This window comes from Mustela nivalis (assembly GCF_964662115.1).
Source record: "Mustela nivalis genome assembly, chromosome: 12".
Classification (NCBI taxonomy): Eukaryota; Metazoa; Chordata; class Mammalia; order Carnivora; family Mustelidae; genus Mustela; species Mustela nivalis.
In genome coordinates, this window is record NC_139031.1 from 103,791,207 (window position 1) to 103,806,514 (window position 15,308).

The 15,308-nt window shown below is 39.7% G+C and overlaps 1 protein-coding gene across 2 annotated transcripts in view; it reads left to right on the top strand.

Moving 5' to 3' along the window:
- AMPH (amphiphysin) overlaps positions 1 to 15,308 on the top strand; it is a 266,447-nt gene that overhangs the window by 124,837 nt on the left and 126,302 nt on the right. For both annotated transcript variants that reach the window (XM_082692553.1, XM_082692554.1), the window contains exon 3: positions 8,859 to 8,913. In XM_082692553.1, the coding sequence (XP_082548679.1) occupies positions 8,859 to 8,913 (55 nt within the window). The remainder of the gene's footprint in view (positions 1 to 8,858; positions 8,914 to 15,308) is intronic.

Genomic DNA, 15,308 nt, shown 5'->3' on the forward strand with positions numbered 1-15,308 from the left:
GAGCAGGGATCCCAATGTGGGACTCGATCCCAGGACCTGGGGTCATGACCTAAGCAAAGGCAGATGCTTAATGATTGAGCCACCCAGGAGCCCCAGGTTAGATTTCACCCAGAAATCTAACCCATTTAGATTTCCTCTCTCTTTTAAATCTTTTGCATTAATATCTGCCAAAAGAAAAAAAAATTGAAATAGAGAAAATTTTCTATCAAGTCAATGTTAGGGTCTTAATGCTGGCTCCTGTTAACTACAAAGAGCTTAAAGCAAGGAAACAAAAATGTAAATTTTAGAGACCCTCCTGCATTTACCTTTGAAAATCTGTTCCTCTTGAAAATATTTTGTAGAATAATCATAGTAATATAATAACGTCCAGTTTTTATGGAATGCGTACTATGTGCCTGGCTCTCTTCTGGTATTTTCCATGGACTATCTCCCTTGACCTTCATGATAGCTCTTGAAAGTAAGTACTATTATTTTACTGATGTGATGAGGAATCCTAGGCCTAGAGAAGTAAGGTGGTTTGCTTAAGGTTGCAGTTAAAAGTAGTAGAACTCAGATTTTAAAACAGGTCCCAGAAACCACCCGTCTAACCACTGTGCTACATGAAACCATAGAATATACTCTGGGAATTGTGAGCTTTTGAGCAAAACAAGTGAACAGTTGGTATTTTAATTTCAAGATTAGGACTATATCATGAGAACACAGAAAACAGTGTCTTACATTAAATTATTGTCACTGATCAACAGCTGATTCTTCATGGACAGCCTCAGCTGTTATCCATGCATTTGTAGACTGGGGACACAGAGGTGGAGGAGGCCAGTGAGGCACGTGGGCTCTGGAGGCAGATTATGGAGTCTGAATCACGCAGACTCCCCAGGCTCTGGTACACATGTTCCTTTCTACCAGCAGTAGGATCTTTGGGCAAGTTGCTCAGCCTCTGCGTCTCAGTCTTCTCTTTGGTAAAAGTGTGCTGACTTCAGGGAGTTAATTTGAGGATCATGATTTAATTGGACTGTGGCCCTTGGGACAGCATCTGGAACAAAGGGACCACTGAGTGTTAGACTTTGGGATTGTGTTGCTGAACTATGAACTTGCTTTGAGAATATCATCATGGGCTGAATTGTGTACCCCTAAATTTATATATTGAAGTCCAGGACACTTCAGAGTTGTGACTATATTTGTAGACTGGGACATTAGAGAGGTAGTTAAGATTAAATGAGATCATCTGGGTGGGTCATAATCCATTATGACGGATGTCTTTACAAGGCACAGGACAGACACCAAGGATACATGCAAACAAAGGCCACCAGCCTGTAAGCCATGGAATGAGGCCTCAGGAGAAGCCAAACCTACCAATCCCTGAAAATCCCTTGGACTTTCAGCTACCAGAACTGTGAAGAAATAAACTTCTATTGTTAATACACGCAGTTTGTGGTATTCTGTTATGGTAGCTCTAAAAAACTAATACATCAAAAATGGAGTTTTAGGAACATTCTGAATATTATACTGTGACTAGCATAATGATTGACAGGGCACCCCTTCCCTCTCATTAATACATCTCATTAGTAACTTGACAGAGCAATTGCTTTTCTCATACTTTTACAGCCTGTCCTGTTCGGTCACAATGCAACGTTGTAGACATCCACACCCACAGAAAGGGACATTGAACAATAAGCCATTGTTGGGGTGGGAGTCTCGTGGAGTTTCCCTGAATTTCTGTGTTGATTTCCTCTCCACTATATTAAATACTGTGCTCCAGGTATTAAGGCCAAGGTTGAAAAAATGTTTATATAATAGTCCTAAAGCACCTTATGAGTTACATGTACAGGAAAAAAAATGGGACGGCTTTTCAGGGATCACAAACTCAATTGCCTAACAGCAATAAAGCATATCTTCACGTTGTATTCAGCCTGAATGTGGTGACTTTAATAGTTCTAACTAGGCACTTATGTCCCGTTACACACATGGGTTAGCTTACCGTAAGACCAGAATAGAGATCTACTTGAACTCAAGTTAGTGGGCTTAAGGGAATTCTATGGAAAATTTGTATAAGGAATTACTAGTAGCTAGATTATTGGTTTTGTTGAAAGGTAAAGAATATATTTGATTTGTTTTTTAGATTGTAAATACTCTTGGAATTGCTGACAAGGGGAGTTGGAAATTGGGCCAGGAATCTGGGATGAAATTGTGGAAGCTGAGATGTTCTCTGCTGTCTGTCACATGTCCCTGTACCCTCTTACCCTCCACTGCCATCAATGCAGATTTCAAAACCCATTTAGATTTCCTCTCTCTTAAATCTTTTGCATTAGTATCTGCCAAAAGAAAAAAAATTGAAATGGAGAAATTTTTCTATCAAGTCAATGTTAGGGTCTTAATGATGGCTCCTGTTAATGACAAAGAGCTTAAAGCAAGGAAACAAAAATGTAAATTTTAGAGACCCTCCTGCATTTACATTTGAAAATCTGTCATCTTCCAGTATAAGTACATCTCACTTGTCATAGGGAAAGAGCTCTGTTTCTTCACAGACCAAGAGTGCCTTTAGTGTTCAGTGGCCTAACGTTATCTTTAATCATAAGTGGATTCAGATTAGTCATCTGTTAATCAAGATGATGATTGTGGCCTTATTAAACTTCATCTCCTTGATAATCTAATTTTCTTCTAAGCTTCAAAAATGATAAGAAATCTTATTAGCATTGCTTTTTAGATTGAGTTAACCTGTCTGAACTCTGAGAAATTGGGCCAGTTTTAACTCGATAATGTTACTTAGCCTTTTCATCAGAAAAATGTCAGGAAAGGCCAAAAATAATAATGTGACTATGGGAACTTCTATAGGCTCATGATCACAGATGAGATGACAGGACTTAACTTTGTGAAATCATAACTTTGTGACATTATATCTCTTCAGATCTAACTCTTATATGTCAGTACTGTTGGCTTTCTATCTGAGCGTCAAATCACAATTTCTGAAAGGCAAGTTAATGAAAATATTTCTGTAATGTATGTGGTGTCTTCTTTCTCCCGTCCATCCTTTCTTTTTATGACAAAAGTTACCTATAAATGTAAATTAGTACTACACTCACAGCATTTTAACAAGTCAGCTCAGAAAGCCCTTGGCTGTTTAATAGGTAATGAATGCCTATTGTTTAAGGTATTTGGCTAGATTTGCATAACCCTATGAGTAATATCCACTAGATGTGGTTTTGCAAGCACAGTAAGGGCCATAATGATTCACACCCTTGCGCAGGGGTATCATATACATGGTGGTATGTGGGCATGCCCTTGAATTTTCAGTAATTGCTGCCCTAAGTGTAGTTCCTTAGAAATTATTCATTCATTCTATGCATTGTATCTACAATTCAATCAAATTAATGCCTCAACTGAGGCTTCTTTGGGCAGAAGTAACAGGATTAAAGGTAAGCTAACAAAATTATACCTCTTTATGGCTTCTGAAGTTCTAAGTGTAAGTATTAACAAATATTGATATATTTTTAATGCTTCAGAATTTAGCATATCTAAACAACAAACAGCTTGACTCATTAATCATCAAACGTCATTCACCACAGCTAAATGCAGCCTTGTTTTAAAGTCCAATGCCTTATAAGATTTTGAGACACTACTGAGTTTTGGAGTCTGTGGTAGTTCTTCTTACTAGGGACTTGGCTCAGTTTGAAGGAAATACGTTTAAAAGTCATCTGTTCACTTAGCAGAGTGCAGTAGGAAACTTTGATGCAGTAATGGCCCTTTGATACTATCTAGGTTAAATCTTTGTTTGAAGAATGGGGCTGTCCCAGGTGCTGAAGAGAGACTTCAGATGAAATCTATCCAGGAGCAGCATGTCTGGGACCCCCCCTCGTCCAACACCCCTCCCCCCTCGCCTCCCCCATCTACCCCAAGACATATATACAAATAATTAAATAATTGGTTCTACTGAGGACCAATCTGATGTCAAACAATTTGAAAACAGATTTAATTAATATAGAATGTTATTTCTTTTTATTGACTAAGACAGATATCTGAAACCTTCCGTGTTTGTGTGCCAATGTTCTTTCTCTAACTATTTAATTAGATTTTAAGTTTCACTCTAATCCTCAGGGGAGGATGTGGCTCTCCTGAGTAGTGCTTACAGAAGGAATGGAAGAAAGGAACAGCTTTAAGATATCACTAGCAAAGGAATAAACAGATTTTTTTTTTTTTTTTTACTAGAGGCAGTGATTCTCAGACCTTTGTAAGGTTTTAAAACCATGTGTACTTTTTGCATGCCTGGTGATTTTTTTATTATCTCCATGATGAAACCCAAAATGACCCTGTCTTGTTTTCCAGGACAGCTTGGAAGCAGGGAACTAGGGAGACTCTTTCGTTCTCCTTAGCCTTACAAGAGTGTGACACCCAAGGGAGTGTGTGGGTAGAAGTAGCTTTAATGAGAAAGGAAAAGCAGGCCGACTCCCTTGGGCTGTGTGGGAAGAAAGTGAGGCCCGGCATTGTCTGGGCTGGAGAAGCAGCAGCTTCTGACACTGATAAATGATTCAACTGAAAAAATAAATGAAGAACCTTCAGCATCAGAGCCACATTATTATCCTATGTGCCAGGGAAAGGAATGTTGTAGGCGAGAATCCTTAGATCTTGTCCGAGGAGGAGTATTAGTTGGCAATCAGACAACTTAATTATAATAGAATCACTTGGATTCATCTTGCCTTGAGCCCTAGTACAACATGAAGGATTCAAAGGGAGAACATACTCATATAGTTGTAGATGGTATAATTTTGAATCTGTTTTCTGTGCAATACATAATTCAAGGCTGAATTACTGAAATGGTAATTTCCAGAGGAATATGAAACAAATTTTAGATGCATTGAAATCTGAGCTTTGGTATAAGAATTTATTTCTAATTTAAAGCCTCTTTGTGATTCACATAGAATAATGATGTTAAGAAAATTTTATTAGGCAGTTGGTTCTGTAGAACTACTACTTTGTGGCACATTATAGGTGAGAAATTTCTCTCCAGAGCCTTTTACCTTTTTGATTCAGGCAGAATTTTAGATGATCTTCAAGGTGGTTATTACCAAATGATTTATGAACCTTAAATAATCATGAAGAAAAATTAAGAATTTCAATAATTGGAAAAGAAGAAAGTTATTTAAATCCGACTTTGAGTTTATCTGCTTAAATTGAACTCATCTGTTTAAGCCATTATTGTCTAATTTGAACCGTCTGCCCCTCTTAGATACCTACAAAATTTCTTCTGGGATTCTTATTTCATTTTTTAAAAAAATGTTCATTGCTTCCCTTGGGCTAGGGGAATGCAGTGTCTGGAGTGAAGCCTGAATTTATTTCATGCTCTCTCTTTTTCAGAAAGAAAAGGCAATTGTGGGATTAGATTGACATGCTTTATTTCTTAAACATTTGGGAAAAGAGTATCCTTCCGCACTATTTTTTTGAGATTTCCAGAAACCCTGAATGATCATGGTGACTCATAACCAGCTGGCTTTGTATGGCTTTCTGAGGGGAAAGCAGACTCCTAAGTTAAAGACAAGCTCTTCCTAGCTTGCTTGCACATTTACTGGGAAGTACCATGATGGGTGGGACCGTAGAGCCCTGAAGTGGACAGGTGAAAACAGTGGATGTTTGTGCAGTTCTGCATTTAATCTCTGTGTAGGTCTTCTTTGTACATCATAACAGGTGGCTTAGTGGTTTAAAAGAATGGTTTCTTCTCCCTTTGCTCAACTCCACCCTCAGTAAACTGATGTTCCAGAGAGATTCTTTAGGTGTATTTTGTCTCTGTCTGTGCTGTAGATAGACCATTAAGAACCTCCAAGGTGGACACTTCCCATTTTGAGAAGCAAGGTCTTAGGGGATTCAGAGCCTTTTAATTGCACCTCTTAGGGCTGTAGGCTGTAGATCGATCTGGGTCTAGATCTGCCCAGGTAAGTCACACATCTGATTGTGGGTATTCTCTCTAAATTAAATGCCATCTATTAGGATGCAGGATTCTGGACCTCGCTTCTTCTCTCTTTGTACCATTTACCTCTTTCTATCGCTTGACCAGCATGCAGGCTTCCATTTGCTAAACCGTCCACTTTGTCCTTAATCCTTCCAATTGGATTTAGCTTCTGAAATGTTTCTGTCAATGCCTTTGGTGCTTTTCTGCTAACTCTGTTGACTTTTTTTTTTTCTCTTAGATTTCAGCCTTCTCCATCTCTCAGCATTTCCAGTATTGATGGTGAACCATTTTCTCAGGCCATTTAGGGTAGGGGATGCTTTGGCAGCAGCCTGTCAGTGGCTTTTGGCCAGAGAGGTTGATTTCTCAGTCGTGAAACTGTGAACAGCAGCTGTGCTCCACATTCTCTCCACTCCATGATACCGGCTGGAGAAGCAACCCACATCTGGGGCATTATAAGATATAGGGGAGAGGGGAAAGAAATGACAGGACTGCATGATGGCTTCTTACCGGTCAGGAGTAGGGGCGGGGCACTTCTACTCTCCTTTCATTGGCCATGGTTGATGTTGATGGGCAGGAAGTGTAGTCCTTCCCCAGATCAGATCGGGTCATGGGGGTGTGGGGCGGAGTAGATTTAACAATGATACAGCCTCCCACAACCTTATATTTCAGCTTAGATACTCAGAACCAGACCTGTCCCCTCATATCACAGATCTTAAGTATGGGGAAGTTGTACTTCTTTCTTTTCCAAATGCTTTTTGTGGTGCTATGGACCCTGGTCTAACTCCACCCGTTTCTTTGGATCCTCTTCATCCTCTACATTTACCCAAGTGTTGTTCTATTCATTCTCCTCATACTTTCCCTACAGTTTTCTACTTTACGTTGTTGCTCCAGAAATCCAGAATATTTTTGTTTGTTTGTTTGTTTTTTGTTTTCTTTTAAATCTAGCTTGTGATAGTTAGCCTTAACATATTTCTGGATAGTGCAGCAAAACAAGAGAAATGTAGTTTTGATTTTAAACCATGTGGAGACATTCTGTATACTAGATCATGTAGAAAAATAGTCTCATCCAGAAGTCCTTTTGGGGTCTAGTCATAATCTTAAACACTCCTTTTCAGAGTTTCTTTGTATTAATCACTGTCTATTTTTAAATGTGGTGAGCATTTTCTTTACTTTGTACCCCCGAATACTTGGAATGGTTATTGCAGAGCTAAATGTAACCTGTTTTGCAATGCACTTTTTATTTCGATACTTCAGTTCCTCTACTAGATTGCAATTTACTGAAGGCAGTAGGGTTTTTTTTTTTCCCCCTTCATACCTACCCCCTTTTTTTGCTCAATGCTAACACATGCTTGTTGAATTGAATAGGACTATTATTGTTGCTATTTCATTAATTACCAAGGTGGAGTCCTTCTGTGTGCTAGCTATCTGCAAGTTTATTAAATGATTGTGCAGTTAAAATGTATATTTTTAAAATGTTTCCAATTGCCCTAGTACCTACCCTTTCTGAGCCCACTGGATTAGTATCTACTTTCCACAAGGAGGATTCTTTGCCTGAGGCCTTTCTCTGGTATCCCCCAGGAGCAGCCCTCAACCTGGTGGCTAATCTGGCTAATAGGAGTTGATGAGTGAATGTCCCACTTCAGTTATCTAAAGGGGGTCTGACACTTTCTCCCAGAGCTCGCCAGTGTGGACAGACTGAGGCTGGGCTGCCTACCCTGGTAACTTGCTTATCATGTACCATGTGTGTACCCCTGCCTGCCTCATTTCTCCACTGCTGGCAATCTCATTTTAGTCTCAGAGTTTCTAATTCTAATCCAAACCAAAACAAAGATTTTATGTCAAAATTTATGATTTTCGATGGTCTCTATTTTGATGATGCCAAATAATAATATAACACACAACACAAATGAGGTTTAAAGATTTCTAGTGGCCACATTTTATAAACTAGAAAGAGTGAAATTCATTTTAATAATACAGTTATTTAACTCAGTGGTGAGGGAGCAGAAGCTAGTGGAAGGCAAAGCATAAGCTAACACCCTGCAACTCCCCCCCCCCCCCCACCTACTCCTGGCTGGGATATATGGGATGTTCTTCTAGGAAGCTCCCCACTGTCTTCCTGTTATTGCTTTGCTAGAGGGAAATACAACCTTAACTTGACAAGGCAAGGTCTCTGGTACCTTGTAGGTCCTCTTTAGCATGTGGAAGTTCTTTTGAAAACTTCCTTTTTATTTTATTTTTTTTAAATCTTCTCCAACCCCTTCTATATAATCACTTGATCCTCACAACCCCAGTGCAGTTTTTTCTGCCCATGGGTCCTGTCCCCGTGCTTTAATAAACCACCATTTTCCACTAGAGATGTCTTAAGAATTCTTTCTTGGTCATTGACTGCAGACCTCACCCCACTGAACCTCATCTATATTCCAAAACCACATCATTAGTATATCCCAAGTATTATCATTTTACCATGTAATCGATATAAAACTTATTAATTAGAGTTTTTGCAACCAAGTCTCTGAAATCTGGTATTTTACACTTCCAGTACATCTCCATTTGGACAAGCTGCGCTGCGAGCACTCAGCTAGTAGCTAGTAGCTACCATATTGAACAGTGGGGATCAATTTTTGACTGTTGTATTCCATGCATCAACATTTGGGGTCTTGCTGGCTCTTGAATATATAGGAGGCTCTCTGGTGGGTCAGTTCCCGTTCTCAGCAAAATCTGACTTACCTTTACTTTTAAGCTGAATAAAATCTCTATAAATGTTTACATGGATGGGTGCCTTATTTAGTCTGTGTGTACATATTTATGTTCTTTCAAGAATGAGCTTCTGGTAATAATATCTCTGAGACTTACTGCCTTTCACATGTTTCCATGCAAAATGTAGACAAGATTCTTAGCATCTCTGTGTTTGTGTGTCTTTCAGGCAGAAGGTACCAGGCTTCAGCGAGAACTCCGGGGCTATTTAGCAGCTATCAAAGGTAATGTGTGTGAGTTGTCTGCTGCGCGTTGTTACCAGGCACAGATTGTTCTTGAAATTCATGAGTGGCGGGATTAAGTGTTAATTACAAATCTGTTTGGTTTTCTGGCAAGATGCACTTGAGCACAGGTGTTCATTCCACCCACTCCCAAATTCCCATTGAAATGATAATTAGAATATACAAGGATAAAATGTCTACTGTTATGCTGGTAACGAGGAATAAGTGCCTCCCACACCAGAGATTTCTAGGAAAGGTGTGAGATAGAGCGTGCTTGATACCTTGTTTCAGAAAAGCTGCAGTTGGTTTATATCCTAAGGGAGAGCATGTCCCAAGTGTAGAGCACTCACAGACTCACACTTCAGCCATCTAGCTGAAGGGGCAAGATACTGCAGCAGAGGGTTGTCAGAAATCATGGCCCTGGACACCTGTGACTTACAGGGATCAGCTGCACTTGCAGCCCTGTCACTGGATGGAGGCAGAGAGGCTGTGACATTGGTTCCCGGCCTCAGCCATGCAAGGCAAAGAAATGAGGTGGGTGGTAGAGGGTAGGAGAGGGCAGTCAGGTGTGCTCTATTCTTGCCTGCTGTTCCTTATAGAGCTGCCTGCACTGAGGTAGACCCAGGTGCAACCATGGGTGTGATGGATTACAAGGCAGACTTTGAGATTAGTTGGGGGGAGAATGGATCTGCAAGGGGTCTTTTTTTTTTTTTTTTTTTTCATTCTGCCTCTTTTATTTATTTACAAGTTTTATTTTCTGCAAGGGGTCTTGTCAACTAGCGAAATATCCAGGAAGAAGTAAGATCTCAAGCTCATTGTCTACTCCCTCCTTCTCAATTACAGATCTAGTAAAGAGTTAAATATGTATACAAAGACATGCCCTAAAGCACTAGAATAAAATACAGTAGACTTAGTCTCTAATTTTGGGTAATGAGGTCTTTTCAAGGCCAACCCAAAAGACAGATACCGTAAAGGGAAAGATTGAAAGATTTAACCTCATAAATATATCAAACTTATATATACATTTAAAAAATCATTTTGACAACATATTTAATTTAAGTGAGCTCAGTTAGATGCTAAATGAATATCAGTTGATGAAAAGAAAAAAAAATAGGTAGAGCATATGAAGAAAAAGTTATCCAGAGAAGAACCAGGAGATGGGTATTAAGTGTGAAAAAATAGTTTCAGGTTTTAAAAACGGTTTCACTTGTCCTCATGGATGGATAATCAAAGAATATTAAATAAAATAAAAAGGGAGATACTGTCATTTTTCTTCCAAATGTTTAAAGACATTAAAATGAAAAAGACCATGCTACATAGCACTGAAAAAGCTGTGGGGAGCAGACCCCTTTCATATACTGCTGCTAAGACAACTTCCCTGAGAGCAATTTGGCAAAAGCCTCTAAATGTCTTTATCTGGGGAGGACGGAGCATCCCATTAGACACAGCAGTTCCAGTTCCAAGAACTTACTCTAGTCATCTCATTGTGGCTGTGTGAAATTGTTTCAAAAATAGTGATAAGTAATGAAATCATAATCTTAAGAATAAAAGAATTTTAGTCATAATAATAAAGCTTTAGTGAAATTGATTAATAAACTAAACTATATTTAAGCTCATATAGAACAAGCATATAATTTTAACTCTCATGATGACTCTGAGGTAGGTACTTGCATCGTCTTCATGTTATAGGTGAAAAAGTTGAGGTTAAATAGCTTTAAATAGTTAAATAGTTAAGGAAAAAGCAGAGAGGTTAAATAGCTTGTTCAGGGTCATGAACTAATAAACAGTATGGCAAAGATACATACCCTGGTCCATATGTCTCCTAAGCCATTGCTCTTTTATATATTGAAGTATAATTAACATATAGTGTTTTATTAGTTTCAAGTGTATAATAGAGTGATTCAACGATTCTATCTATTACTCAGTGCTCACTGCGATAAGTGAACTCTTTCCCCCATCCCCCACCCAAATCCTCTCTGGCAACCACAGCTTGTTCTCCATGTTTAAGAGTCTGGTTTTGTCTCTTTTTTCCCCTTTGTTCATTTGTTTTATTTCTTACGCTCCATATATGAGTGGAATCGTATTTGTCTTTCTCTGTCTGACTTATTTCACTTAACACACTCTAGGTCCATCCTTGTGGCCTTTGTTTTTATATATATATATTTTTAAGATTTAATTTATTTGTTAGAGAGCACAAGTAGGGGGAGCAGCAGGCAGACGGAGAAGCAAGCTCTTCACCAAGCAAGGAGCCTGAAACTGGGATTATGATCCAAGCTAAAGGCAGATGCTAACTTGGCGCCCCAAGTACAGGATTTTTTTTAAAAGATTTATTTATTGAGGTACCTGGGTGGCGCAGTTGGTTAAGCATCTGCCTTTGACTCAGATGATGATCCCAGAGTCCTGGGACTGAGCCCTGCAAGGGGCTCCCTGCTCAGCGGGGAGTCTACTTCACTTCTTCCTCTGCCTCTACCTGACACTCTGCCTACTTGTGTTCTCTCTGTCAAATAAATCTGTCAAATAAATAAAATCTTTAAAAAGAGATTTATTTCTCTGACAGAGCGTGCACATGAGTGGAGGGAGGGGCAGAGGGAGAAGAAGAGGCTCTCAAGCAAGACTCCCCATTGAGTGTGGAGCCTAACGTGGGGCTCGATCCTAGGACTCTCAGATCATGACCTGAGCTGAAATCAAGAGCCAGCTGCCTCACCGACTGAGCCATCCAGATGCCCCCACAGGATTTTCTTTATGTTGGCTGCTTTTTTTTTTCCCCCAATGTTGGCTGCTTTTTTTTTTTTTTTTTTTTTTAATGTGGATAAATTTGTTGAATGAATGAGTGAATTCAGTCCCCTTCTCAAGTCTCTGTACTTTGGTCAATTTTACATCCTTAGTAGGAAGATTGCTGTTTTAAACCTTTAAGACTGGAATAATTCTTTTCCTTACTAGGGTCTAGGAGAATCCACCAAGTGAAGAGTTAGTTCCAGAGGGACACTTGGGCACCATCAAAGCAGCCTTTCAATGTTGCAGATTGTGTCCTGCTTCCACTTCCCATATGAAGGAGAAGGACCTTCCAGGAACTCTTCCCCAACACTTTCTGTTAACAAATCATGCTCCATAAAAGGGACCTATGTCTAAATTACTCTGGTCGCAGCTAGTTGGAATGAATTTTCTAACAGAGCATAATTACTACAGGGCCCTTAATATGTTAATATAATCTCCAGAAGCTCTATGGGTGGCCTGCATTTACCAGGTATTTGATGATGCAATGCTTTTCTCTTCTCAAAGTCATACCAAGAATTAGAGTTCCTTGGAGCACATTTTTGGGTTTTGAGGAATACAAGGAAAGACAGGGGTAGGCATTAAATAAATCATAATTTGGATTTTCAAAGGACTTTTATGGTCGGCTTTTCTAGCTTTCACAAAAAAAAGAACACTAGCTAACTAATTGTGCTGTAATGCAGATGACATTATGTAAGAAGGATATCTGGCTCTAGAGTGATGGCCCCTGGGTCTAGCACCAGGGGCAGTGGTAGGAAGATCACCATGCTCTCAGCTACCTTAGCTTCCTCATCCATAAAGTGCTCCAGGTGCTCTCAGAAGACCTCAGATCTCTACCACTAGGACTCTGCGAAATGAAGTTACTCTTCACCTTATTATCACTGATATCTGGGTGTCATTCATGTCTGTAGCTCATTATTTCTACAGATGTTTAGGTAGGTCTTATGTTCTCCTTTTAACTTAGCAGCAAATGTATTGAGTCCTGTTTATGGGCACAGCGCTGTTCTTGGAGTGGAGATGCAGAGATGAACAAAGCAGAGTGCCTGTTGTTGTGGAGCTGGCTGCAGGGAAGGGAGAAAATTAAATGAGCAGAAAGGTCACGTATACATAGTAGTACATGCTTTAACAGACGTGTGCACTATGTGCCTCACAACAGAGGACAAGAGACTCCCCCACCCTACCCCCTGAGAGACAGGAGACCAGGTTGGTCCTTCCAAGGAACTTACACTTAAATGGACCCAGGAAGGGATTATAACTAGTTATCAGGTGATGAGATATGCCAGAGACTGAGGTTGATGTTGGAAGGACTTTCTAGATAAAAGAAGTTACAGCTACAAAGGTTCAGGAAGCATGAAGAAGTTTGTGCTCTTTGGGGAACAAGTAGATCATTGAGGGTAAGCGAGAAACTGAAATGGATGAGATGTGGAAAGGTAGGAATGCTTAGGTATCCTGTCGTGTTGGGGTTTCAGTCTGTCAGCACAGAAGGGAGTCATTGCATTACTGTAGGCAAGGGAAAGAGTCACATGATCTGATTAGCATTTTAGAAAAATAGTTATTGTGGTTTTGTGGGATTCAGGCTAGAGGAGATGGAGCTGCAAGTCTTCTTAAAAGTCTAGTATTTAATAATGATAGCGATAAAAGCTAACATTTATTGAGCACTTCTGTGCGAGGCACTGAATTCAGTTTTACTGTCTCATTTCTTAAAATTTCAACTGTGACCATGGCATGTAGTATCATTTAAAAATAGTGTATACTTTGGAAGACTGAGGTCTAGGATGGTTAGGTAATTTGCAGAACGCTACAGAGATGATCTGTATTAGAACCCAGATTTTAACAAAAGCTGATGGATTGCAAATAATAGTTTTAATTGTTATGACACCGTGCCTTCAGAAATGTTTTCCATAATGGTGGCTGACATTTGAGTGTTAGTTTTGCAGAACCACTTTGCTCAATGGTTTGCATGGATTATGTCATCTAATCCAAATGATAGATGATAGATGACGGATGTCCAGTTCAGGGCTGTGGCAGTGGGCATGGAAGCAAGGGACTTCATTTGAGAATCAGTCAGGACTGGTGTGCCTTGGTGACATCCTCACATTGGGAGGATGAATCTGGGATGACTTCAGGTTTTCTAACTGGGACAACTGGGTGACGTTCATGAGGATTAGGAAGGGAAGTAGGATGAGGTTTTGTCAGGAAATTCTGAGTTTGTTTTGGGCACGTGAAGTCTGAGGAACCAGTAGCACCTCCAAGTGGAGATGTCCAGTAGGGAGCTGGAATCAGGAATCACTGATGCAGGGGTGGTGGTGGAGCCCAGACCCAGGGATAATGAACACACGAGAACTTCCTGTCCACGGAGCATGGCCCAGATGGTGACATCAGCACTTGTTAATTTTATGTGACTTGTGCGTGAGCATGACCCAGCGGGAGGGTTGACTGTCCTCAAGCCTCTCACACTCTACCTCCCCTCCCACACTGCTCTTGCTTATATATTTGGTCTCCTTAAATCTCTAGGAGAAAGATGCCCCATCCTGCTTTTCTCTGAGCCAACAGTATACTGGCTTCTGAAACAGCTTTCTTCTAAACAATGGGCTGGGCTGCCAGATACTTAACAATATTTTAGGTACTCTTGTAATGGTTTATAGATGCTGCTGGTTATTGCCATAATGTATTTTAGCTGATGTTATTTTTAACTAAAACATCACCCTCAGGCTGTACAAAGAGCACTCTTGTAGCAGTGTAATCTCTGCAACATATCTTAGAGGGTGAAAATAGAAACTCGCAAATTTGGTTGCAGAGGGAAAGAGGATGTTGCAGTAAATGCCTTGGAGATGATCCAAAATTTAAAGCAACGGAAGTGGTTCCTATCCAGTAGTAAAATAATAATTCTATGTGTGTGATATTAGGTGCCTGTCTTGCAGTTTTGGAAATCACTAATCTTTTAATAAAATACTGGATATAGATATTCTTAAAAGCCAGAGGTAGCATTTATGAGACTGACGCGCTACCTACTGCGCTAACGAGGCACCTCAGAGGTAGCATTTAGTATCTACTCTTTGCTTTGATACTGCCAGGCTACGTTGAAGGGAACTGGGTTTAGCCTTTTTTTTTTTTTTTTTTTTTCTCTTTCTCTCTTATGCTCTGTCAGCAGAGTAAGTTCTAAATCCCTAAAATCTTAGCTATTCTTTAGGCCCCTTAAAAGCAAAGCCTTGTGTCTTATTCACCTATGTGTCCATCCAAGTACTTCCTATGGAGTGTTCTAGAAATAATTTCTGTATCAAATGTATCAAAATGGATTCTGTCCAAATTTTCCATCACTACTTATCCACAGAGCAATTAGTAGTTATTTTTGGCTGCTAGGAGGCATATTTACTGCAACATTTTGCTTTTAGCCCCAGTGAGTAAGGTCTTATATAATTTTATTTTAAGCTTACATTCACAGTTTTATTTTTCACCACAAAGGTTATTTGTCCTACAATACCATCATTTCTTCCTCCTAAGACCTTAAGTACCTGTCTACACAGCTATTTATAATTTCCATCAGACTTAAGACAGAGATTTAAGGGAAAACTTCAGAAGGCTTTTGGCATCTGAGTTATGGAAGGATGTCAATCAGTGACTGACTT